The sequence below is a fragment of the Thunnus maccoyii genome, chromosome 3 (genome assembly GCF_910596095.1).
Source record: "Thunnus maccoyii chromosome 3, fThuMac1.1, whole genome shotgun sequence".
In the NCBI taxonomy this organism is placed as follows: Eukaryota; Metazoa; Chordata; class Actinopteri; order Scombriformes; family Scombridae; genus Thunnus; species Thunnus maccoyii.
In genome coordinates this window covers 18,027,088-18,053,630 of record NC_056535.1, presented here as the reverse complement: position 1 = coordinate 18,053,630, position 26,543 = coordinate 18,027,088, and the positions used below count along the sequence as shown (strand labels likewise).

The window sequence follows — 26,543 nt, the reverse complement described above, 5'->3', positions numbered from 1 at the left end:
ACATACAGTACATCATTCTGATCAATGAAACTCAAACATTCAAGTGAAGTAACAAAAAGCAAAGTATATTTTTGAGTGGAGGGTGACCTGCTGGACATGCTATTGTTTAAATATGAAATTATCTTTATATAGTGGTTTCCTTTCAGTAATCTGTAAAGTCAGGACAAAGCCTCACTTCGTAAAATGCATAACTGCCTCCTCTGTAATGGACTCTTCTTTAATCACACTATATATGCGGTTATGTCCGTTGCTACAGTAAGCTTTACATTGCTTGCACAGGACTTTGGTTTAATTCTGCAGTGTCAACATTAAAGCAGATAGCAGAGGGCAAATAATGCAATCTTTCCCTTTTCAGCAGAGGTTGAACAATAGAATACTTTGTAGGGCAGGTGTGCCAGCTTGGCCTTAGTTGTTCTACCTCACACTTTAGTCACAGGAGCGCTAGAGAGAGAAATGCTGAGCTAGTTTTGCTATAGCGGCCAGCAGGTAAGGCCGTGGTGAAGATTGCCATTTCACACTGCTCTGCTTTGCACAGGTGGACTGAGGACTGCTATGAAACCTGAGAGTGCTGAGAGGCCTGATGTGTAAAGCAAGGATCAAATTATATTCCAAGGCTGCTAAACAATGCACGTTTTTACACAGTGATACATTCAAATGTGGTATAAATTTCAACACACAGAGACACTGAAGCCCTGCAATACAGACTAGCTGGCTTGTATGCTCGTGGATGTGTTGACCATTCATTTAGCGCATTGTCAGTTAACTCACACATATATTCTGCAGGGGAATGAAATTGATAATGAAAATTGATCTTGATTATTCAAAATATTGTGAAGGCAGAATAAAAAGGATTTTCTTTAAAAAATAATGTATAGACTCATACAAAAATAATCCCTCTCAATCATCATTTTTGACCTACTAGAGGTGTGTATTTATCTGTAGATCCTGCCCTCTGCCTGTATTTTCTTATTTTATTGTGTTCGGGACGTTTCTGGGTGACAACCTTTGGGCAGTGGGTGTTTAGCACACAGTGTGTGAGGTCGGCACTTTATAAAAATGTAGCGACATCGCGCTGCACTGCAGCGTAGCGCTTCTGGTGTTGTTGAGTCAGGGATGAGGGGCCAACTTTGAATGTTGTGTTTACAAACTGCAACTGACAAATCCAACTCATTCTGCCTTTAACTCCTGAAAGGTGAAAACCTGCATTGGCATGTACTGTTGTGCAGTGTGTACGTAGTGTCTATAGGTGCTGCAGAGCTGCTGTGAGTTAGAACAGTGCAATGCTGCAAAGTCATAGAGGCCTTAATAGCATGAGTCTGCCAGTCTTGTTAGTGAGGCTTGGTTAAATGCAGCAGCTCATTATAAATAGAAAGCAATTTCCTCCTCAGGCAGAACACAGGGCAAAAGATCGTGGTCCTGCTACCACCAGGAGGCACAAGTGAGCAGCAGGATGTAATGACACACAATTGCACACACGCGCACGTGAGCAACGAGACAACAAACCCTGTCAGGACCTCATTTCTTCATTCCTCTTTTGCTTGGCTCTCTCCTTTACTGCTCTTCCTTTGTTTAGTCATTTTGCTGTAATAGTAAGAAGTGCACACACAACCCATCCTGCACGTGACTGTGTCGCCTCCGCACCCACCTTGTCCAGGGGACAGACAAATAGTCTGCAACCCTCCTGCCTTTGCTTTAAGGTCATTTCTGACTTATCTCTCTGAGACTCAACACCCCAGGCAGCTCCTGCTGTAGGTAGTTGGGCAAAACAATGACCTTTTCATGGTGAATATGATTCATACAGCTCATCCTTCGTAAGGCAACATGCAGCGAATTGCGTCTGGTATCATGTAGTGTTTGCCCATATCACTGTTATTGCATAACTCCGGAGCCACAGAGCTTTTTATTTTACTGGGGATAAAAGGACAAAAACATGTAAAGACTTAAATATCCACACACAAACCAATAGAGAGGTAATTTGGATGTCAGCAAGCAGTGTCAAACTCACAGTTTGGCTCTGTTTCATTTTACAATTAAGGATGTCAGTATGTTTAAAAACAACTAAATTTCTTAAAATTCATCACAACACGTTAAGAAAAATTATGCAAAAAGAGGTGACAAGGGTGTGAGATGACCATTGTGAACAACTGTCCTCCTTGTTTAAGATTAACTAAGATTAAATAAGCGAAGCTTGCCTAAGGTAATGACAGTCACATGCTTGTCATCTCCCGGTAATGTAATGTAATGTTACTGTGTTTTCTATTATGACTCACAAGCAGACAGCACAGATCTTTTGGCAACATCCTTTACCGAGATGACAAAGACATTACATCTACTTAATCATTCATTTAATAAAGTTACAATTTGCAAATATACTGTATCTAAGTGACTATTAATTGAGTCAGTCATATTAATCAAACCAAATTTTCCATGGCTGCTATCTTGACTAGTAAAATAACTTACAAAAAGGACAAACCATTATCTTCAGAAATCATATGCCATATACTCGTCTTGGTATAATAACCATCCTAGCGCACTGTGAAAGTTATTCTTGTGTGAAAGACACACAAATTATTCTTTGTAAAAATAGTGCTTAGCTATATCAAACACTACTGTTTCTCATCTTTACTGACTGTATAGTTCATCATCAGCACCAAGTGTAGGACAGCAGACAGCAGAAGTTCCTGCCACAGGTTCCAATACACATTAACTACTCACACAGATCCATCATCAGTTATCACCTAAAGCTTACATCGACAGTCAGTTCAGACATGCGCAATTTAACACGATTTAAGACTTCAATTAACTCTGAGGCCCACCGCACAGCAACAGCACAAAAGTTTATGCTCTAAGAAAATTGACGCTAATACATTGCATGCGACCCTGTTGTTGGCGTGAAATGCACATACTGTGTACTACAAAATGAGCAACTACAAACAAAGGAGAAGTCATTTCTGATGTAAATATATAACAACAACCATCGTAGTGCCATACTTGTGACTTGCAGCAAATGCCTGTTGACTGATCACAGTTACCAAGTGCTTCAGTGTGACAACCAGCCACTGAGAGGCATCCACCAGATTGCTGTGGTTCTTGTCATGGATAATCAGGCCTGATACGGTGAAGGTTTTGGTTTTCTTTTTTGTTTTTTTTGGCGCTTACATCTGGTAATATTTTTAATGCTTCACCAGGAACAAAGTAAGAAAAATCCTCCATCTTACTTCAGCCTATTTCAAGGATGCAGGTAGTATCATCTTTCAAACTTATTCTTTTAACTTGTGGAATCTGTAAATGTAGATATTTCACTACATAGTCATTTTTTATTGTAAGCATTCTGTCCAGGTTCACACTCTGCAGGGCAGTGGCAAAGCTTGTTGATGTGCATGTAAATGTACATTTTGCATTTTTTTTCACTTGCATGAACAATGTAAAATATATAAAAACAAAAATACATGTGCAAACAACAATTAAGTTTTTTTAAAAATATTTTTTTTACAAAAAAGCTGCAAGGAAAAAAAAACAGAACAAGGCAGCATTTATATAATTCTACTGTATTAGAGAGAGAAGAAGAAGGTTTTCAGCCTCTTTGATTAGGTGAAGTATTCCACAGCAGTGAACTGAAGCATGGTAAAAAAAAACACTCTGCCACCAATAGATTGCTTATTTCTCTTTAGAATAATGGGACAGCCTTAAAGTGGGTTAAATGAACTGTGTCAGCCTTACAGTTTCTCATGAACGAACCAAGACCATTAAAACAGTAAAAAATAAGAACAGTAAAAGTGTATCATCAACTGAACTGCCTGTTGTATTTACCTCATAGAGTGGTCTTCAAGCCTTGTGCCGAAGCAAAACAGTGGTTATTGTAAATTTACCAAACCAAACCTGATTGGCTGATTTAAAATTTTTGGGCCAAAATGTACTGCTGACATTCTGATAATCATCCTAACTTTAGAGTTTCCCGTCTGTCTAATGTCGCTGTTTGCAATTGTCTTTGTTTTGATGTATTAATCTTATTCTGTTGCTCAGGTCTACATTGGTGGAGTTGATTACATGTATTTTCTTCTGAGGTGCACCGCTAAGGTTCATGTGTCAGTGTTTTGGCTGCACGTTGTGTTACAGAAGAGTGTAAATGTGTACATGCGTGTGACAGATGAAGCAGTTGGCTGCATGTGTGTAATGGCTGGCGTGAGCAGTAAATGTCTGGACTGTGGGCTCCCATCACGATAATGGTAGAAGTATGTGTTTAGTCACTTAATGTAACTGCTTATTTGTGGCTCACAGTAGCACTGTCCCTGCTTGTTATCTTGAATGTGTATATCTGCGTGTGTGTACAAATGTGAGAGTGTGTTTGCGTGTGTGTGTGTGTGTGTGTGTGTGTGTGTGTGTGTGTGTGTGTGTGTGTGTGTGTGTGTGTGTGTGTGTGTGTGTGTTTGTGTGTGTGTGTGTGTGTGTGTGTGTGTGTGTGTGTGTTTGTGTGTGTGAGGGAAAGCAAAAGACAGCGAGTAAAGAGAGAGTTAGAGCTGTGCTGGTTTTGTGTGATACTGTGTGAAAGAGCAGCCATGATAATGTATAACAACAGAGCATGTGCATACTGTAGAGTGTGAGTCAAACAGGCCTTCTTAAAGGGGAACAACACATCATTTTTTGCTAGGCTCAGTATGTAACATATATGATTTCTTATGAATAAAATTCAAGGAAATGCTTGTGACAGTGTGTGACAGCAAAATATTTAATCATTCCCATCTTGTTTAGTTTTGTTATGCTTCACTGTTTTGTCTCTCAATGTAGTTTTTCAGTCATACGTGCACATTATGACATGTTTTTGGGATTTAAATTGTAAAATAGATATGTCAGTAAAACTGCTCTGAGTTGTTTTCACATTTTTGTTCTTACCTTTTAGCCTGTGCATAGTTCCTGTTATGTTAAGCCATAGTGCACTGACACTGTCATTGTCCATGAATGCTCACAAGTTGCTCTGAAGTTTGGCTTCAGTGTGCACAAGAAATGATTGTCATATCTTGTTACGTTGCTCTCCTTCAGCAACTTTTTAGGTACACCTTGCAGGTATGGGCACCACCACCCACAGGAAACAAACAAACAAAACATAAGAGTGAAACACAAAACATTCAGTGTGTCGTAGTGTGTCGGTGCTCTGTGAACAGAAATGTGTACTCTCCATTGTCAGATATTTTACTTCTCTCTTGTCTTTTATTGTCTTTAGTTATATCATGTCATTAAAACATATATTGGTTTAAAGAAATATAAATTTTATTGTTGGATGACTTTTTAGAAGGAACCATTTGCTGTCTTCTCAAGTTGTCTGCTCAATAGCATATTCTTAATATGAATATATCTGATTTGGATCAGACTTTAAATAATCCAAATAATGGCAAACGCTGATGTTTGAACGCTTGTCAACGATTTCATCAACTTAACTTGAAAGTATGCTTGTTGTTTCTGTCCCCATAGTCTCTGAATTGGCCGTCACACTCATTCACTATGACTTTCTGCCCTCCTCTACTCTAGTTTGGATTTGTTTATCCTGGAAGGGTGTGAACTTCTTCATACACACACACACACACACACCATTCACTGCTGTAAGAAGATTAAAACCAAAGCAGTTTATTTGGATTTTTAAGGTTCCACCAATTCCACAGTGTATGGACTTCATTTTATTTCCTTACTGAGGAAAAGTTATACTGTACTTGTCTCTTTCGGTTCATGTTTCCAGTCTCGCTGCACTTTTGAAGATCACATGAAGGCAAAACATAGAAAATATATATTCGTTTGTGCTTTTACTTGGCTGCCTTTCCCAAATACAGCAAAATAACAACTATGGATAACAATAATGGGCAAATAATCCTTAGATCAACATGTACCTATCTCTGTTTGTGTGCGCGTCTGGGCTCATGTGAGTGAGGGAGACTGAACTCGACAGAGTGAGGGAGATGAATTTAACATGTGAGCCGTGATAACTCAGGTTGACACCAAATCACAAACCAAGACAGAGTGGTGGAGAGAGAAAAGTCACCTGAACATTTAAGTTTTCCTTGATAGTTCTTTCCAAATCATGCCAATGTTGCAGTAATTTCATACCATTACAGATGTTTTGTGCATGGATTCAGTAATCTAATACTTTTTTTTTTGGTCAAAATATTTGACGGACTGAGCCAAAAACTTCAAAAGAGAAATTTCAATAAAACTACAGCACCAAGCTGATTGGTTGACATACCATTTGGAGATGAACAGCCAAAGTCTGGCTTTTGGGATTTTACTTTAATTTCCTGATTTCAGCTACTGTGTGCCATATGTACTTCCTTTCATGAATACACATCTGCAAGCTGGAATGTGTGTTCTTACTGTAACTGATCACTAAAATTCACTGGTGCACTTTGGAAATAATGTAACAAAAAGAAACATGTTGGCTCTATCTCACTGTGATGGAGTGGTCTGATCATGAAAAAACAAAGTGGGAAGAAGTCTTTACATCTGTAATTTGCAGTGTGTGTCCACATTTTGAGAGAGAGAGAGAGAGAGAGGGTGTGTGGGGCTTGGCTGAAATGAAAATACATGAGCTTGCTTTATTACACGTCAGGTGTTGCAGTGTTCAGGTAGCAGATTCAGCATTTGCCTCTTTCTCAGTCAAATGTATACGGCTGCTGCCAAACTCCCTGCTTTCACTGCTGCAGCGTTTTGCAAACTGACAAAACGACTGCATCTCGATTCAACAACTACATCGCTGTTCAACTGTGTGTCGATCACGTAACTTTAGGGCAAAAGCAAGTAATACATCACCAACCTTATGCAACAAATATTCAGTGTGATGTTTTTTTTTTTTTTTTCTTTTTGAAGACATTCACTTGGTAGTGTGGGTATGCTGAAGATGACCTGCACTTGTAGAGTTTTCCTTGGCAGAGTGACATCCACATCCTCACACAACTCCTGCCCGCCCCCACAGTTCCTCACACACACACACACACACACACACACACACACACACACACACACACACACACACACACACACACACACACACACACACACACACACACACACACACACAAACTTGTATGCACACATACACAACATATACTGTATACATACAAACACATGGGCCCTGCTATATAGAGAGATAAAGAACATGTGTTGCAGTGCATTATGTTGTATTTTGTAGTGTTGGATTCCATTTATGTCATTATGGAGTAGACAGACATTTTATCACTGTTGTCTTTTGTTTTATATAAATATCATTTGAAAAATAAAATCAATGCAAAGAAATATGGATGAATTTCTGCTAAAACATTCTACTTCACCTGATAAGAAATAACAGGTCAAGATACACAGGTACATAAGATCAACTGGTGTTGTAACAGGCCTTATTTCTGTAAAAGATGCACAAGATAAACACAAACCCCATGCATAACACACACACACACAGCCATCCTAATATAGACCGCACACTCAAGCACACTTATTTACTGTGCAAACCTGCAGGAGTAGGCGGTGAAGAAGCACTAAATGCTGGCTGCCCTCACCCCACTCACCCTCCCTCCTCCTGGCTTGGCTGGATGGCACTGACTGATCTGTACAGACAGGGGAAGGAAAGAGAGTTAGCGAGCGATGGAAGAGAGCATGGGGGAGGGAGATGTAGCAGGAGAGTGATGTGGGAAGTCCTACAGAATATATGTCTGCCCGTTGTGTGCAGAATCAGATCCAAAAAGACATTATTATTAACGTTTCTGTGGCACTCAGGAGATATCTGCTCTCAAACTGTCCCATGGCCTGATAACTGCAGAGTACTTTGTTTGGTTTACATTCATGCATTGGCTGCTGTGTTGCGTCGTTGTGCTGTGAGGTTGTATGCATTGAGTGTGTGTACTGTCTACTGTGCTGCATATGGCGTGCTTTGACGTCGGTATTATTGCTCGCAGTTTGTTGTGTTTGCTCTGCTTGTAAGCGCTCTGGTCACACACAAATATCAAACATGCATGATGTCACTCTGACTCATGTGGGTGCAGGCTCGCTGCCGCACACTCAGATGTGGCTTTTCATGCACGCATATGTAGTAAAGCTCAGGTGGTCATGTAATCAGAAATACATGAAATAACCTGCAGGATGTACAGTATTTGTTTGAGAATTTACAAACATACAGTACTATACACATTGTTTACATCTTGCAGTTGATTTTAGCAATCCTGAACAACTTTCTCTTCAAAACTGGAGGGGGAAACATGAATTTCACGTCATATCAAAGGTTAATCTTTTAACGGGGTTTATGTCTGGATATTGACACTGAAAACAGCTCATCATGTTAACTAGCAACATTTAACCCATACCATGATCAACAGGAGAAAAAAATGTTCCCAAATTACAGTGCTCCTGTCCTGATCAATCAATGCTTTTTTACCAAAATGTAGTAAATTAATAAACATGTAAACTAAGTTCAGTGTGGTGAAAAGGAGCTAGCCTGGTTTGCCACTTAAGCAGGGAGTCCCTGGTCATCCAGGTCTGGCTTCCCTCGTCCACCGACAGTATACTCATATAATTCACTAGTACATTGTTATCTGTGAGACCTTTTTGGTGTGCATCCTGTTTGTGGAAATTTTCTTTATGGTTTTAAACAACGTTTTGTTATATGTGCCTGTGGTTCAAGTAGAGTAAGTGAAACATACTTTAATATACTCTCATTCCCTTTTTTCATGTAATTTACTGCAGAGTATTGGCAGTTGAATGGTTCACTGAGTTTAGATTCAATAAGGTGTAATCTTGTCTTCATTGAAGTTAAATTTATTCTTTTATATAATTATCTAAATAAAATAAAGTAGAATAAAAAGTCCTACATGTTCTAGATCCATATGAATAAACTTAAGCTTAACTTTGACTTTTTTGTCTCTTTAACGTGATACTGTGTTCTAGACCTGAATGAAACGAGAACAACAAATCGATTAATTAGTCGATCAACAGAAAATAAATCTACAGCTATGTTGATAATTGCTTAATGGTTTAAGTCATTAATCTAGCAAAAACACCAAACATTCAGTTTTTCCAGATTCTTAATTGTGAAGATTTTCTTTGTCTTACATGTTAGAACTGAATATCTTTGGGTTTTATGCTGTTAGTCGAACAAAACAAGACATTTGAAGAAGTCAAATTGGACTTCAGGAATTGTGATGGACATTTTTCATTATTTTCTGATATTTTACAGACCAAACGATTAAATGAGAAAATCAACCGTAATGAAATCCATCATAAAAATAATCATTGGTGCCGCCCTACACTTTATGTATCCATGTATAAATGTTGTTTTTCTGCATTTTATATTTTGTGGTCTGTAACTGTTTGACATCGCTGATTAGAGAATGGGATATGGCTGGTTTTGTAGTTATGGAAGCAATAGTAAATATTTAAGCAAAGTGTTTCATGGTGAATTCTTTTTTATAGATATTGAAGGGCTGTGATTAGTTCTGATACTCTGATCTCACACAGGATCAGTATCAGTCAATTGTCTTTATTTAGACTATAAATGATAATGTATGAACAATGGCGCTATGACAAGTTGTTTCATTGTCTTTTTACGTCTCCATTTTCACTCTTAATTAGTACTCACAACATTAAATCAGCGGTTTTCTGTGTGTAATTTGGAGGAAGATGCACTGCGTCTCCTGAGCACTGCAGTCAGGCCCGTCTGAATTGTTAATAGGTTTACATTACCGCTGTCCTCCTTATGGTGAGTTATGTAGAGGAATGCATGCTTCAGCCAGTTTGCATCCTTTGTCATATGGTCAACTGAGCTCTGTGAATGTGTGAGTTGAACTGAGTCGTGCCTGCAGACATGAACACTCACCCTGTGGCACAGGAGGGTCTGTTCAGCTGTGGGGGGTTGAGGAGGAACATGTATGCTGTGTGGTATCCTGCTTTGCATGAGATTATTATGTATTGTTAGCGTGCATTTTAGGACACAAACGTACGCATATGTGTGTGTTTGTGTATGAGACTGTATATCATGTTGTGCTGCAGACCTCAGAGAATTGCTGAAAATGAAGTGAACCCATTAACTGCTGATAATATGCATATACTGTATAAGAAAAGAGAACATACTACAGTAAGTCTCTTTACAGCACAAATAAACTAAGATGAGAGATATTTATGGTCATCCCCAAAGGCCTCTTTCCTCTCCTCACTCTCTTTCTTTCTCTTTCTATTTCTGCTTGCAGTTCAACGTGCTGATGAATGAATAAATTGCTGGTTAATTGAGAGGAAATGGTTATCATTTGCTATTATATTTAACATGCTTTCATGAACCAGGAAGTGGCAATTTGCATAAATTTACCATAGCCTGCAAAAGCTAAAACAGTTCTGACAACCTATTACATGCCAGTTTCAGTATCTTTACAATTATTTCTCAATTACAGCTGTAGACCACACAACAAGAAGAAGAAAATATTATGTTCTATTTCTTAAATTTACACAGAACATACATTCACATCATTGCACTTATTTAACTGGTCTTTTGTAGGCATATAAACAGAAATTTGGATTAATTTGTGTTTACTGTTGGTGCTTTTGGTCTGTAAATGCCTCTAAAATTCTTCACTTGTCTCTTTGTCGCTTTCCTTGCATTCTTGTATGAACTGTTCTATTCTCTCTGCTCCCTGCGGCCTGAGAACGCTCTGTCATACAGGCAGCAGCTGTAAGCTTAACTCAACCTTTTACTTCAGTAACAAAGAGGCCCATGTCTCTTATTCTGGGCTAAGTGCTTCTCACAATCTGCAGTAAACTGTTGGGAAAACGAGCCCCGCAGCCCACAGTGCTCTTGCATCAATGGTGTCCGCAGAGAACACAGAGCAGAGGATTAGGACTACCTCAGGCGGAAGAGGTTATTATGTGTACAATATGTATATAACAATATATGTGAGAGTGTGTGGTATTCAGTATTTGTCTGCATTTTGGTTTATAAGAGTGCAGTGAGCTTCCCATGTGAAAAGTTAAATGCCTGTGTCAGCCTCTGGCTGTGAAAGAGACATTTCCACTGACTTGTAGTTATATTGACTGACAGATATTGCAATATGAATGCCAGCCCATGCGCAGACTTTACCTGCCTAATGCATAAAGGATGAAGAGGGCCTCTCTCTGGTTTCATATCTCCAGGGAGGTCCCACAACTGTCCTAAACAGCTGAGTCACCCTGTGGTGTGCCCACCTCCAGCATCTCACACATCTCACTGCGCTAACATACCACCTTTATCTACCTATGTGTGCCTCTGTTGTCAGCTGCACTCCCAGTCGACCTCAACCTGATGGCTTAATGTTCCCGTGTCCTCTCCTGTGTCTTTGAAACAACCGGAGAAAGACGCAGTGCTGAGTCGCATCACTGGTTCTGGTCTCCCCATACCCTCCAAAGACAGCCATTTTATTCAAAAGTGTGTTTGTCCCTTTTTTAACCTCTGCTTTACTCAGATACACTCATGCTTTGGTGAGGGAGAGATCTGTGATTGGCTGTTCAGCCCTAGTGAATCAGAGTTTTCACCATTTTAGTGTTATTTTCTCCTTTTCTTTGCCTCTGCATTTTCTTTCCTTCATCCACAATCAAAAGAAAATGAGCTTGGCAAAGCTAAGCGTTTTCATATCATCTTCTCATATTGCAAGCATATAGCACCACAGAAATTAGATTATTTTCTTAGTGTTGGTTTTGGATTATGAATGCAGACTACTGACTAGTTATTTCCTCTCATGCAGAAGCATGATGCATGATTCAAGATGCATGTCTGTGATCAGATGGCTTCCCACTGCACTCTTTGTGTTGTGTTCAAGTGCAGATTTTAGTGTAAAAGAAGACATCATCTGGCTTTTGTAGGCTATAGTTCTTTGAGTTTGTTTTGGTATGTCAGTGCAGGTAACACTTAAAGCAGCTATAATCAATATTTTCATGTTAATAATGGATCACATGACTTCTTGTATGTGAAAGGTGTTGCTCATAGTGATGAACACACAGAATTATCTCCAGTCTCTGCAGTTCCCCTCAGCTTTATGGAACTTTATAGTGACTTTCAGCTTATTGTTTTGGTTTCCTGGCTACAACTTCACAGTTTTGGTTCACTCTCACTGCTCTCATAGCATTGCTTTTGCAGCATTAAACAGCAGACAGACAAAGATAGCAACTAGCTGGTGAACATAGCAGCCAAGAAGCCAGATATTGACCTCGGTAGTGGGTAAAGACCAAGAGCTGAACTAAAAGGAGAGTGAATACTGGACTTACATATATCAGGTGAACACAAACATGACTTCAAATGAATGCTAATTTTGCTCATATCTGCTGGATGTTTCAATAGGCTGATTGCAAACTCCATTTTAAGAGATAATAATGTCAGTGTTCTGTTAACATCTTTTTTTCCCCAGGCGGACAAAAATGTGTTAATGCAGGTTTAAAACATAAAGACAAACAGCCTCTGGTCTCACTACCGAATACAGTTTTAAATAAAAACAGTGATGCTCTTGCTGTCTTACCTCAATTAAAAACTCAAAATAAGGTTTCTCACATCGTCATGGTCGTCATAGTGTTCTGTGAACATGTGCTGAGAAGGTTTGGAAAGTGTGAGAACCAAATCAGCTCAGAATGAGGTCAGGACAAGGTGAGACTTTGCTGCTCAGGTTGAACAAAAGTGCTTTAGAAGGAGAACGGACACCAGAATAAGTGTTTGATTTTTTTTGCATTGATGGGGCTAATGATGTGTGTGTGTGTGTGTGTGCGTGTGTGTGATCCTATTTGTAGATGCTTTCATCACTGCAGTCATGTCTGTGAGCCCCTTTGTCAGTATTACAGAGCTGGGTTGAAATGTTCACATCACTTCTTCATCCATCTGTGTCTGTGTGTGTTTGTATCTGTCCTGCCTGTTTGTCCACCCAACATATTGTATTTTTAGTATCGATTTATTTTTGATTTAGTATTGTACTTCCACAAAGTTGAGAGACTCACGAGAGATAGATTTTTAAAGAATGGTCAAAATCAAGAGGTATCTTGATTTGTAGTCTCTAGTATGGATAAAGTTTCAATAACGCTGAATCCTACATTTCCCATAATGTAACTCGCAACTAACATCTTTCATTAGACTCCTTCTGCCTCCTAAATGCCTGCAACTTTCAAACCCCAAACCTCCAGTTTGTAATGAAAGTTTCTATTAAAAATTAAAGTCTCAAGTCCTAGCTAAGATGACACTATGATGACATCATCTGGGTTTGTTTTTGGAAAGCTCCTCCTGAGTAGTGCTCCTGGTGACGAGTAAAATGAACTTAATGTGTAAAATTGTCACAATTGAGTGTCCCTTTAATAACAAGCTCATATTGTTTCTATGACAATACATCATATGCAAATTCCTAAATGCTTTCTTCTCTTTTATCTGCGTGTCTGCAGGAAACAGTTGAGTATGCCTTCCTCATCATTTTCACAATCGAGACCTTTCTGAAGATTATCGCTTATGGTTTGGTGATGCACCAGAATGCGTACGTGAGAAACGGTTGGAACATGCTGGATTTCGTCATTGTCGTCATAGGGTAAGTCCTCAAGTTCACTCATTGATTTTTACTTTTATTGATTTGCTTTAATGTAACAAACAGTATTGTGTAAAGGCCATTAGTTCTAATTGCTGCTTTAGTGGGCGTCACATCAGATGATTCGAACAATGTCTCTGTTTGCAGACCACGTCATGAGGTTTTGTTATTTTAGTTTGGTGTTAGGATTTTCTCTTTGATCTCTTTGACAGCTGCAGTTTACAGTGTTTCAGAGAGAGGCAGTCAGTGTTAAAGTTGCTTAAGCCTCTGCTCTGAGCAGCCAAGTGCTAATAGAGACCCTCATACACCCACAGTATATGACCCAGAAAAGACAGAGAGAATAAATCAGAGCTTTACCACCACTTGAGTGAGTCACCATCTCTCCATACTTCATCTCTTCTCCAACACTCCCTCCTATCTTTCTCTCTCCTCTCACTTACTGTCTTTTGCACACACTCTCCAATCCTGCTCTGCTTTGTCTCTGCAGCTCTTTCTTATCACTTCTCCCTTCCATTTTGATCCCTCAGATGGTTGTACTTCATGCTTTACACTTCCCCACCTCACTCTGCCCTCATTCCTATCTCCTGCACACTCTCCTCTGGTTATCTTCATCCTTATCGCCGCCTCTCTTTTTTTCCCCCTCTATCTTCCTTCCTCTCTCTCTCTCATCTGCCTATCTCTCCTCTAATACGCACAGTCCAGTGGGTAGCTGGGTCAGATCTCTGTCTGTATGCAGCACGCAGGGTTGATCTGCCGTGCAGTCAAATGCAAAGACGGCTGCTCCTGCTACGAAGAGTGACTGTTGCTGCTAAATCACTGAAATGACACACTGAAATAATAAAGCCAGTGATGTGAAAATATAGCTCTGTCTATATGGGTCTGAATATATTAACTTCAAAGGTCAAGGTTCAGTCCACTTTACGACAGGTGTCAATATGCTTCAGTATCTTGTATTTATAGGACAAAGCAGGTCACGTTAAGATTTAACAGATGTTAGAAAAAGGTTATAGGCAATCAAAGGTTCAGCTGGGCTTCCTGAAGGGTTTGAATGATTTTTTTCATTCAATCCTGCGCTTCATAGATGGAAAAGTGTTGAAATGCAGGAAAAATAGCCAAAGAATTTACAGTATAGTTGTAATATTACAGAAAAGCCTATTTTCTTGATTTATCTGATAAAAAAAGAAAGGATAACAAAACTGGACAGAATGCCCAGAGAGGAAGAAATATATTAAAACACACAAATGAAAGTTTTGGACATGGATTACAGAAATGCAGAGTAGTTTAGCAACAAAGAAAAAGGTAACAGTAAGGCCACATAAAAGAACATCTATTAAATTCATGAGGAAAGATGAGGACATTAACATTTTGAGAATAGTTTTAAGTGGAGGTGAGTATTAATGAGATGTGAAGCTTTTTTTTTTTTACTTAAAGGACCATGTCAGCATGTTTGAAAGTTAGCTTTTGGACTTCAAATAATGTATTCTTATAGCTGCACTTATCAATATTTTCATATTAACAAGTGATTAAATGACTACATACATGTGAAAGGGGTCATTAGTAGTAATGAGAATTATCAGCCTCAGTTCTACGGACTGTTTAAGCGTCTTTCAGTTCATTGAAACCTGCAGTGCATTGCACCCTCATTTGCAGCCGCAGCAAGCAACTATTTTGAGTGAAAAAGCTCTAAAAACCCAATGTCCACTAACCAAATGGCAAACAGACACAGTAAGCAACAAGCCGGTGAACATAGTGGAGCACTTAGCAGCTAAAGAGCCAGATATTTCCCTCAGGAGTTGGTGAGGATCCAATCAGAGCCCCAAATAGAATGAATATTGGCATTTGTTAGCTGACCAGAAACACAAATCCAAATAAATGCTAATGTTGTCCTCTGTCTGTTGGGAGTGTAAATAGGTAATTGTTTGTTAAGAGGTTCACCATGACAACCTATTAAGGTGATAATATGCCAAAAAAATCAATTAAAACAACTTCAACACTGATGCTGAGCATTTTAATATATTCTATACAGTTTTAGATATTTGGATGTACATATTTCCTATTGTTCCAGGCAGCAATTTGTTTTCGTTCATTTCAATACAGTATAAAAATCCAATGGCAGACCCATGAAAGTTGCTTGAGTTGTATAGTTGATGTTGACTGTGATGGATTACACAACTCAAACAAGTTTAGAATATGCAAATTGATTTTCACGCAGTGTGGAAATGAATGGAAACCAATCAATGCCTACAACAGTAGAAAACATGTACTCAAATATCTAAAAGAAAGTAGAATGGTTTGTAAAAAGTGATTCATAGTAAGTGAGTTAGAAGTTGTAAAGCCACTGATGTAGTTCCCTAAAAAGTGAGGAGAATCTTTGAGGTAATCCAGCTTCACCGGTAAGGAAAGTATCACTTTTATGAAAGTGGTTCTCTGCAGTGGGTTCAGTAAAAAGGTGTCGGTGTGTGAAGGATGGTTTTCTTCTGAACCTGACTGGATGAGTAATGAAACACCAGTGGAGGGCGGTCAGTCTTACAGCTGTGACTCAGTAAAACTTAAGTCTGAGCGGACTGTGCTTGTAGGCCCTCAGAACTCCTTCCAGTCCCTATCGGCAGCTCCATTCACGGCTTGTAGTCCACAACTTTGATGTGATGTGTCAATGATTTTCCCCTCTTGGCTAGGTGAGGAATGTCTGACTGTAATGAAGTGACCTCTTTCATGGGGAGTGATTTGTTCACTTTGTGACTACAGTAGGAGGCTGTTCTTTACTGTATTTGCTGTATACAGATGTGCTGTAGTACAATTTAACAAGGCATCAATCCAGAGGGGGTGAGACGCTGCTGTATTGTACTTGTGAAGGAGATTTAAATAGTGGTTATCATTTGATGTATTGCTTGTATATATTATATATGTTCTCAATTCAATGCGCTAGTAAAGTCACTGTGACACTGTGGTATAAGAAATCCTGCTCCCAGGGTAGTTGAACTCTTGAACTTGTTTCTATCTGAGGGTTGTTTGCTGACCTCTGGGGTTAGCAAGAGATATTTTTGCCTTAAGCCTATTGTCTTAGACATTGTGTGGATCACGAGGTACCTAGAGGAACTGAATTTGAAGGATGTCTTTGTTTGAAGTCATTGACCATAAGGTCTCTGTGAGAACATCTATGACCACATTTGTTTGTTATAAGGTGTAACAGTTTGTGGAAGTGTCCATTTAGGGGCCTGAATGTATTTAACTTTGCTGATGGAGAGGTATAAAGCTGTCTAGTTTGTGTTTGCAATCTTTAGAAAAAGGGCCAGCCGAAGAACATCTTCAAAAATACAAGATAATTGAATTTTTGTTTTGTGTTTTGTATGATGGATTGTAAAGTGTCTACAACTGCTTCAACAAGTAACAATGTTTAATGCTCTCTTGTGGGTGTTCTTCAGTGAACAATGCAAAAAATTACCACAACATGCTGCACTCACAGGTTCATATTGAAAGGGTTTTGTGCAGCTCTAGCACTGTATTAACAGGTGATAATCTGATAAGGAAATTACTTTAATTAAAGTATTTTGTCAAGTTCTCAAAAATGCTAAGCAGTTAATCTGATAATGTAGAACCTGCCAGTTAATTGTTAAATAGACTGTTTTTATACTATCCGTTAACATTAACAGTGCATTGTGTGTTGTGTACCGTATGTGTATTACTCATTTTAATCCAACTGTATCCAGGTGATATCAGTGTGGCTTGTGGGTGGCTATAAAATAAACCGATGACACTTACTACATTGTAGTTCAACAACAGTAAGGTGAAAAGAGGATGCAAGAATTGTTAAATGCAAAGAAAATAAATATATAAAGTTACAGAAAAAAGCCACTTTTAGAGGTTAAAGATACTGAAGTAACTGCAGCATGCTTGGTTTGAGTCTGGCCAGGCACTTCTGTTATCTCTCTTCTTTCTCCTCTAATTTCTTGTCATCACTTACTGTCAGGGCAAATAAAAAAACACTTTTATGCCATTATAACTGTGAAAAAGGTCAAAAACAGGACAGAATACCCAGATAAGTACAAATACTGTATATTAAAGCATGCATACTGTCTTTATTTGGAAAAATGAAAGTTTTGAAGATGTGGATTTTAGAAATGTAAATTAGTTCAAGAACAAAGAAAAAGGTAACATTAAGGTCTTGTATATTTTTTACTGAATTGAAAATGAATGCAGAATATAAGAACTTGTTTCCAGTGAGTGGCATTATTGATGTAAGAGAACACACATATCAATTAGTCTGAAGACACTGAAAGTTTGAGTTACATTCTTAATTTTACCTGCAGTAAAATTAAGAAAAACAAAAAGGTTCATATCTTAATTTCTGAAGTGAATGACTTATATTTGGCGTCATGTTGGAGATAGATGTTTTCACTTGAACATGTTATCCCTTGATAATGATGATTTTTTTTAATGTCTGCAATCCGTAAATAAATCATATATCATTATTGGAAGTATTTGTATTATGACTTGGTATATTGTCATATACAGTGCTTACCTTTTAGGTTCCATATAATGTACTTATATCCGCTGTGTGTTTTTGTAAGCTATCAAGGAATTACCCTTTACTCATCAGCTGTTTGCTGTACTGTAAAATATTACTGTTGATAACATTTAATCAAGTGTAAAGTACACAAAGGTGCAAAGAAAGCATTTTATATTTCATGTGAAAAACTTCTGTTCAGAACTTGGCCTCTGCTTGAAACTGTCTCAATAAGACGATGATATTAGGAATCAAAGTATTTGATTATAGTATAATAAAAACAGAGATTACTGTTTATTGTGGGGCATCACATTCAGACAAAGTCTATGTGCCTAACAAGAAAAAAAGTAGAATAGAATGATTCTGACCCTTGTGAAAAAAACTGCATATCTACATTATATTGTCCTAAAAACATCTACTGTAGGATGGTGTTGAAATTTTACAAAATCAGTAATAATAGGTCAATATATTCTGGAAGATACTGTGTGTGTTTCAGATGCAAACCAACACTCGCAAATTGTATTTTTTTTGTCCTGTCAGGACTGTGAGGTTCTCCCTTTGTTTTTACTGACAGACTCTTCAGTGTTGTCTTGGAGGTTCTGACCAAAGATGATAAGGTGGAAGAAGGCGACGGACTTAGTAGCCACCCGTCGATGCACGGCCACGGGGGTAAGCCAGGTGGATTTGATGTTAAAGCCCTTCGAGCCTTCCGTGTGCTGCGACCCCTGCGGCTGGTCTCAGGAGTACCCAGTAAGTAACGTACAGCCACATCATGTTACCCAGTGTAAACCCGGTCCTTCACATTTGCCACATTCTGGCTTTTTTTTCTGTTTTTTTGCATAATGGCCTCAGTTCTTCCCACTAAATTGTAGGGTGAAGGGTTACACATGACGAGGCCAGATGGTGTAAGCACACCATGCTCCCTGAGGACTGTTTTCTAAAAACATGTATTCAACATCAACATCTGCACCCTGGAGATAAGAGCTCTGGGTGTAATAACAGCAAACTCAGAGTAAACACTTCTGACACATTTCTGAACTATGTGTTTTTAATACACATTTATCTACTGAAACTGGTTTCAAATGTATAGATGAAGCAGTACTGATTCACACCAAGTGGGGAAAGTGTATAGTGGGCTACAGTATAATCATGACACACTGCACATATTTTCACTCATGTTGTTGGTCATTATTGTCATAATATCAACCGAAATGACTTACGTGTATTTTCGATTTACATTTTAAATGAGTGTGAGCACTGACCATCTAGAGTTAATATTTTTTCAGTAATGACGGCAATAGAAGCAGGAAGCAATCTAAGAGAATTAGGAAGCGTTTGTGCACTTGGCTTCTTATAATATGTTCATTTTCCTCCTTGCTTAGGTTTACAGGTGGTGTTGAACTCCATCATTAAAGCCATGGTCCCTCTCCTTCACATTGCCCTACTGGTCTTGTTTGTCATTATCATCTATGCTATTATTGGCCTGGAGCTTTTCATCGGTAAAATGCACGCAACCTGCTTTATACCTGGTTCAGGTACGCCCTCTTGTTTGTTTGTTTTACACATAAAATCCATTCAACTTTCTTGTTTATGCATGGTGTAATTTAAACCCTGTAACAAGCAGTTATTTTATGTTGAAAACAATCTTGCCTTAAAACTATTTGGCACATAACAACATGTTTTTCAACTTGATGCTAAAGGTGAAACCAGCCTTATCTGACAGCATGAATGCTCAGCTGAACCGGTGCACAAATTTTATTTTTAACCAATTCATGAAGACATATTGAAATAATAGCGTATGTCATGAAAATTCTCTGTCTCAGTCATTCATTTAAAGTCCAACTGAAATGAAATTGCCTTTTTTGTCTACCACAGCATACACATCTGCTCTGTAAATCACTTGTCCTGTGCTCTCCTTTGAAAAAAAAAAAGTCAGAAACATAACAGGAGAAATTTTAAATTATTTCAATTCATGATTACATAATTTTTCATTCTGGAATAAAGCGATAACTTGGCGTTGACGGTCACACTGAGCCTGATCGCATCCTTCTACACAACACAAGAGCCACAGCTTTCCCTGCTAAAGTGTCCTTCTTATCTAATTTACACACATGAGCACACGTCTTTTCCTGCACCTTAGTTTGTTGAACAAGTGCACCGCTAACGTCAGTTAGCAGGCTAGACAGCTAATTAGTTGCTCAGCTGCAGCACATTAAACAGTGTGTAAACATACCTGAAAATGTCACTTTGGACCTGTCAAACACTGGTTTGGTTGTTGCTTTTTCAAAATCCCTGTTAGCGATGCACTGTCTGTCCATGTTTGTTTACTTTGTTACTGTTCAGCAGGCCTAACCAGCCAGCTAATGTCAATCAGACAAACCTCTGACACGCCCCCCCCCCCAGCCAGCTGAGATAAAAAGGAGCATTTCTGATGTTTTTTCTTCATTCAATAATACAGAACTACTAATAATACATTTAAAAAGCTGGTTGACATAATGTATAACTGCAAAGAGTGATGATTAAATGTGATTTCAGTTGGACTTTAAGACTCCACAGTCAGGCTTATTGTTCCTTCAGAGCTTCAATAAAAGTTAAGCATCAACAGATAGTTAATCACCCTCTACATACAACAGAGTGTGTTTGAATTGAAGTTTAAAGTGAACTCCTGCGCGTGTTTTAAAAAGCAGTGTTATATATTGCTGAGATATTGTGCCATTTATATGTCAAATCTCTATGTGACACCAGTGGATGTCTCTTTCTGTAGATGCGATAGCAGAGGAGGAACCAGCTCCATGTGCGATCTCAGGGCACGGGCGCCAATGCCCCATCAACGGCACCGAGTGCAGGGAAGGCTGGCAAGGTCCCAACGGTGGGATCACCAACTTTGACAACTTCCTGTTTGCCATGCTGACGGTGTTTCAGTGTATCACCATGGAGGGCTGGACGGACGTGCTGTACTGGGTAAGTCCCTCGCTGTTCCCTCCCAGTTCAATAACCTGCGACTGTCATATGCCTTCAGCTTAAATGTCTACTCAGATCAGACATGCAACAATAATGTGACTGACATTCTAAAGATGAAGCTGCTGATAATCTCCTGAGGCAACTCTTATCACTCTGATGTGACTGATTAACTAAATGATTGAATGCATTCAACAACTCATCTACAGTAACAATATGATGCTATCCTGGCTCTGTCAATATTCCTACAAGATCTCTAATTTTCCTCATCTGAAGAAAAAGCTACCATTATCTAACTTTTGCTCTGTTCTTTTCTGATAATTTCTGCCTGTAACAGCTTATTTCACGCTTTTCTTTCTCTTCATTCCTTCTCTGTTCCCCCTACTCTCCTTCGTCTGTGCTGATGCTTGCTTCTCCAGATGAACGATGCTATGGGCTTTGAGCTTCCATGGGTATACTTTGTCAGTCTTGTGATCTTCGGCTCCTTTTTCGTTCTTAACCTGGTTTTGGGTGTGTTGAGCGGGTAAGCACCTTCTACTCTTTGCGGACAGAGACCCTCCACTTGATTGCAAGCTGGATGGTCTCTGTTGTTAAATGTGTTTCTGTCTGTTAACCCGTCACTTTTGGCTCCTGTAGGTCAACGACGCCATTGGATGGGAAACACCTTGGATTTATTTTGTTAGCCTGATCATACTCGGCTCCTTTTTCGTACTAAACCTTGTGTTAGGTGTGCTTAGTGGGTAAGAGACAACTTGTGCAGTGGTTTTTGTCTGCAGTGTGCAAAGCATGTATGATGTGGGTTGTTGTGGACCAGGGCATTGCTTGCTGTGTTTGGGAAACAGTATTAGCTTATACATAAGGTACGTTCTGTGCTGCAGATTCTTGAGATATGGGAGACTCAAACACACAGATCCTGACAATCTTTATACAAACATATTGAGATATTAAACCAGTGGTTACTCTATGGTAGGACCTTGAGATAAATGTATATCCTCTCTTAGGCGTTCCTCTCTGACCTCTGTTGGTGTCAAACTATCATATCCTTTCCACGGCAACTGCAAAGTGAGCGTTTCCTTCCTCCCCCACCCCCCCACCCCATCCCCAACCCACCCAACCTCCTGAGAGAGAAATTAATCTTATTCCTCGCCCTTCACTCCCTCTGCGCTCCTAAGCTCTCTCAAACCCCAGTTTGCTTTCCCAGTTCTGTGGAGTGGGGGTGGGGTATTACAGTAGAATTAACTCTGGATGGTTGACCAGCCAGCAAAGCCTGATTTCGAAAAAAGCCAATAAGGTTAACATAGTCATCAACTCAGACACTCTTGCAACCCTGTCGGCTACTTGAGAGTGTAATAATTTATTATCCGCATCAACTTTTTAAATGCTTTATTTTTGCGTCTCATACAATTTTATAACACCACTCAAATGAGACACTTCTCATATGTTTCTCTTTTTTCATTATCACAGCTTAAGTACATATTTTTCTCATTAATGACAATATCCCGCCATGCAATGTTAATATTTACCTCCACTCTTCTGAACCTTTACACATTATAGTTTCTACAGTTGTTGTTTTATATAATCTATGAATTTAGATCCTGTGTAAATGTGGCAGGTCTCTCGAAACCATCTGTCTACCTAAATTGCCTTTTCTGTATGATTAAGATGCTCGCCTGAAGGATACGCTACTGTACTGTAGGGCTCTAAATATAGCGCTGTGTTGTCTTTCAAAGGTGTACATCTCCCTCCAGTGGCTAGGGTTCAGAAAAACACGCGAGACATTGAAAGGTTGTGATTGAAGTATGTGAATACTGTAAGAACAAGGAGAATATGCAGAAATATCTTTGTTCACTGTAAATCTAGAAGACGTTCTATTGTTAGAGATGATTTATTATACGAGGGATGACTTGTTTATTTATCCTTTTGTGAAAGATGTCTGTTGTTTGCTGTGAAAGTAAGTTCCTCCTTATGTGTGTGTTTTTTTGGTAATGTATGTGCTCCTGTGTATTCGTATGCGTTTGTGTACGTGTGCCTCTGCAAACCCAGAGAGTTCTCCAAGGAGAGAGAGAAGGCCAAAGCTCGTGGAGACTTCCAGAAGCTGCGTGAGAAGCAGCAGCTGGAAGAGGATCTGAAGGGTTATCTGGACTGGATCACTCAGGCTGAAGACATCGACCCTGACAACGAGGATGAGGCCGATGAGGAGAGCAAACGCAACCGTAAGCACCTTCTCCCAGTTGTCCCACTTCCTCCTTTACGCAATGCTGCACTGCCATAACAAGTGTCCTTCAATACAGAAAACTGATCAAAACTGTTCGTGCCACATCAAGGAAATTACTGGAGCAGCAGTAGCATTGTGTGTTATTGTTATGCCTTTTTTTATTATATAATCAGGAAATAAACAAGTTTGTATTCCAGAGAACAATGATGTGTCATAGGGGGAGTTTCGGAAAATAGGTAAACACAGTTGCCTGAAAAACTAAAAGATGATTTTCACATTTGGAAAATCCCACAGTACTGTATGTGCTTTTGCCTACTAAGACATATCTAGTGCAGGTACAGTGGTACCAATGGTATTATAGTAATGAGGAAAACAAGACTAGGTCAAAACCTAGTATATGGCTGGACCATGTATGGTCAATGTGTGGCCAATTTTTTTTACAGGGATAGTCAGTGGTAGTGTCTATAATGTGAATTCCTGAATATTAAATGTTCATCTGCAATTTTCTGTAGTGGTCCCAATAATATTTGTTAGTAAACTGTGCAGAAGTAGCATATCTCATGACATGGTTAAGCTACGTTTGAGTAAAAAAAAAAAAAAGGTTATAACTGCAGTTGCAAGAACAATATTTTCCACTCATATCTTAGGATGTTTGATTTGACCGAGAACTTTTTTTATTTTAATTCTTCTTATAACTATTCCAGTTACCTATCTGTGAACTCCCCCTGCTCTTTTATCTTTTTCACTCTGCAGATGTCTCTAGTTTTTCAATCTGCATTAAGTGTTTTGTCAGAGTGATTGTTATTTTGGGTGCTTTAACTCTGCGCTCTCCCTCATGCCTCTATGCACCTTTTTTCTGCCTCTTTCCCGGTCGATGATCATGGAGGCTGCAGTGGAAATTGTAAATGAAAGTTTTGACAGCATTTTGGGTGCAAATTCAGGAGGCTTATCTCCGCCCATTTACTGCGGTTACAGTCAAATCAAGCACACTAGCAGAGCAGCCGCTCCACACTAAACGGACACAACAGCTACATGAGTCTCATGTTTTACCTGCAAGACTCGTGTTTTAATGCTGTTGTTCATCGTTTGTGATGTGAAAACGTCAGAGAAACAAAAAGTCTGCATCCTGGTATTAGTTCAGTTATAAAATCCAAACGCACAGCAGAGTGTCTCTCCTGCCGGCTGCTGACAGCGCTGTCAGCCAAAGAGTCGATCCCACTGGGCGGTAGAGGAGGAGACGGCAGAGACACTGGTATATAAACAGGAGTTTAGCCGACTTCACTGCTCTGTGTTGCGCCTTTGTCCTCCACTTCCATCATCTTGTGCCGATTCATTTTGAAAGAGCAGCGGCCAATAAGGAAACTCCAACACTTGGCCGACCAACCAATAGTGTAACTACATCACTCACTCAGTCACTCACTCATGAACAACCGCAGTTATAGGGCTGCTCTGTGGCCGGTCCAGCCAAAAATCTATATTGTAAAACATCACACTTAAGTCATCTCTTCTTTCAGCCCCATTATTTTCAATAAACTCTCATTAATCATGCAGGAAAAAATCATAGAAGAGAAACATTTAACTTTCTCCACCAACCGTATCAATATTTCTTTATGAAATTCATGCAAATATTTAGTGAGTCTGATTAAGCCTTTTAACACACAGTTTTCTCACTCAACTTTTCCAAAGTCATCTTGGCACTTGATGTTAATCACTTAATGAAGTAGAAGTAGATGAAGCAGAGTGATGAAACATCTGTGAAACATATGCAGATTACCAGTTAACAGTGCAATCACAGTTGATGGTGGAATAATACCATAATAAAGCAAAATTATCAACAATATTTGTGCCATAGTCAATGTATTTACACACACACACACACACATGCGCACATATTGACCAAAAAATGGTCTTTCCCTAGATGTGTTCAATATAAACATATGAAAGGTGCTTGAAGCTGTTTTTATCTTCACTCTCAGTGTATGTCACCGATCAAAGTGGAACACACTGTGAGTACCACTGCAGTTTATCTGAGAAGGAAAAAATGAAAAAAAAAACATATTACTTGAGCAGTAGAAAAACTCTTAATCCAAATCCTCTTCATATAAGCAGCACATATGATGCATAACAGAGAAACTGCGACTGCTTCACCTTACACAGTACATGTAGCAGAGGATCTCTGTTCTCTGCGCTCTGTCTGTTCCCCTCAACCCATATACTGCCATCATTATTTAAGGTACACTGATCATTTACTGTTGTCTCCCCCACATGCCCTTTCCCTCAGTTATACTTAGTTTAATACTTTAAACTTAGTGTATAAACACTTACAGTAAAGGTTCAGTGTTAAGATGAGGCAGGTCCATACAGCTTTTCTTCAACATCCATCCTGGCTTTTGGTGTCTGTCGACGATACATGAGCCCCCACTAACATGTTTACATGTAAATGCTTTAATTTGCACTATAACATGTTAGTACCGGGCCAGCAGGCGCTTCCTGTGATTAACCGCTGTCCGTGTTGTTCTTCTGCCCTCCTCAGTGTCTGCAGCCCCTGTGGCTCCTACCGGTCTTGTCATTTTGTTGGATATTGATATTTTGAATACTGTTGTTGTCCTGTGGTGCTTGTGTGCTCTGACCCATTTTGATAGCAGCCCATTCTCGCCCCTCCATGTCCCTCTGCTGTGCCGTTGTGTCTGAATGCATGGGCTTGCATGCATTACACATGAAGGGGTGACTTTGGCTGACCTTACTGAGAAGAAGAAAGGAAGGTTTGGGTGGTTCAGCCAGTCGTCCGACACTCATGGTAAATCCTGTGGTTTCCCTCCTAGAGTTTTCTAGCTCTTGTGTATGTATGTATGTGTGTCTGTGCATTTGAGTGTATTTGATGCTCAAACTGATCTGATACAGAAAAATTAGCAGTTTTCACTCAATAATGAGACAATTTTTCAATATTTTTACAAAAACAAATTATCTATTATCTGTTGTTATTAATCACCATTCTGCTGCCTTGCTCTCCTTGTGAGCAAAAAAAAGAACAAAAAAAGAAATCAAGTCTGTCATCTATTAGTTAATAATCATTACTGTGTTCTTTTCAAATATAATAAATTGATTGTCACTGGAAAGAAGGAAATTAATGTTAAAGATGAGCAGCAGTAACCCAAGAATTTTAACTGGAGCATCCTGAGTGACAGCTAAGTGAGTCTATGTGTGTGTTCTGTGTAGCATAATGCAATGCCTCATCACTCTGTGCATTACTATTGTGTGTTAACCCTCGTATCCGAGCATCACAGCCTTTTTTGTTTGCTCCTCTCCTTCTAAACGAAAGAGTTTT

At 39.2% G+C, this 26,543-nt stretch overlaps 1 protein-coding gene across 1 annotated transcript in view; it reads left to right on the top strand.

The window, feature by feature from the left end:
* cacna1da (calcium channel, voltage-dependent, L type, alpha 1D subunit, a) overlaps positions 1-26,543 on the top strand; it is a 64,914-nt gene that overhangs the window by 7,235 nt on the left and 31,136 nt on the right. Inside the window, exons 4-10 of the mRNA XM_042403819.1 lie at positions 13,405-13,544; positions 18,620-18,795; positions 19,428-19,580; positions 20,810-21,006; positions 21,423-21,526; positions 23,047-23,216; positions 25,941-26,015. Of these exons, the coding sequence (XP_042259753.1) occupies positions 13,405-13,544; positions 18,620-18,795; positions 19,428-19,580; positions 20,810-21,006; positions 21,423-21,526; positions 23,047-23,216; positions 25,941-26,015 (1,015 nt within the window). The remainder of the gene's footprint in view (positions 1-13,404; positions 13,545-18,619; positions 18,796-19,427; positions 19,581-20,809; positions 21,007-21,422; positions 21,527-23,046; positions 23,217-25,940; positions 26,016-26,543) is intronic.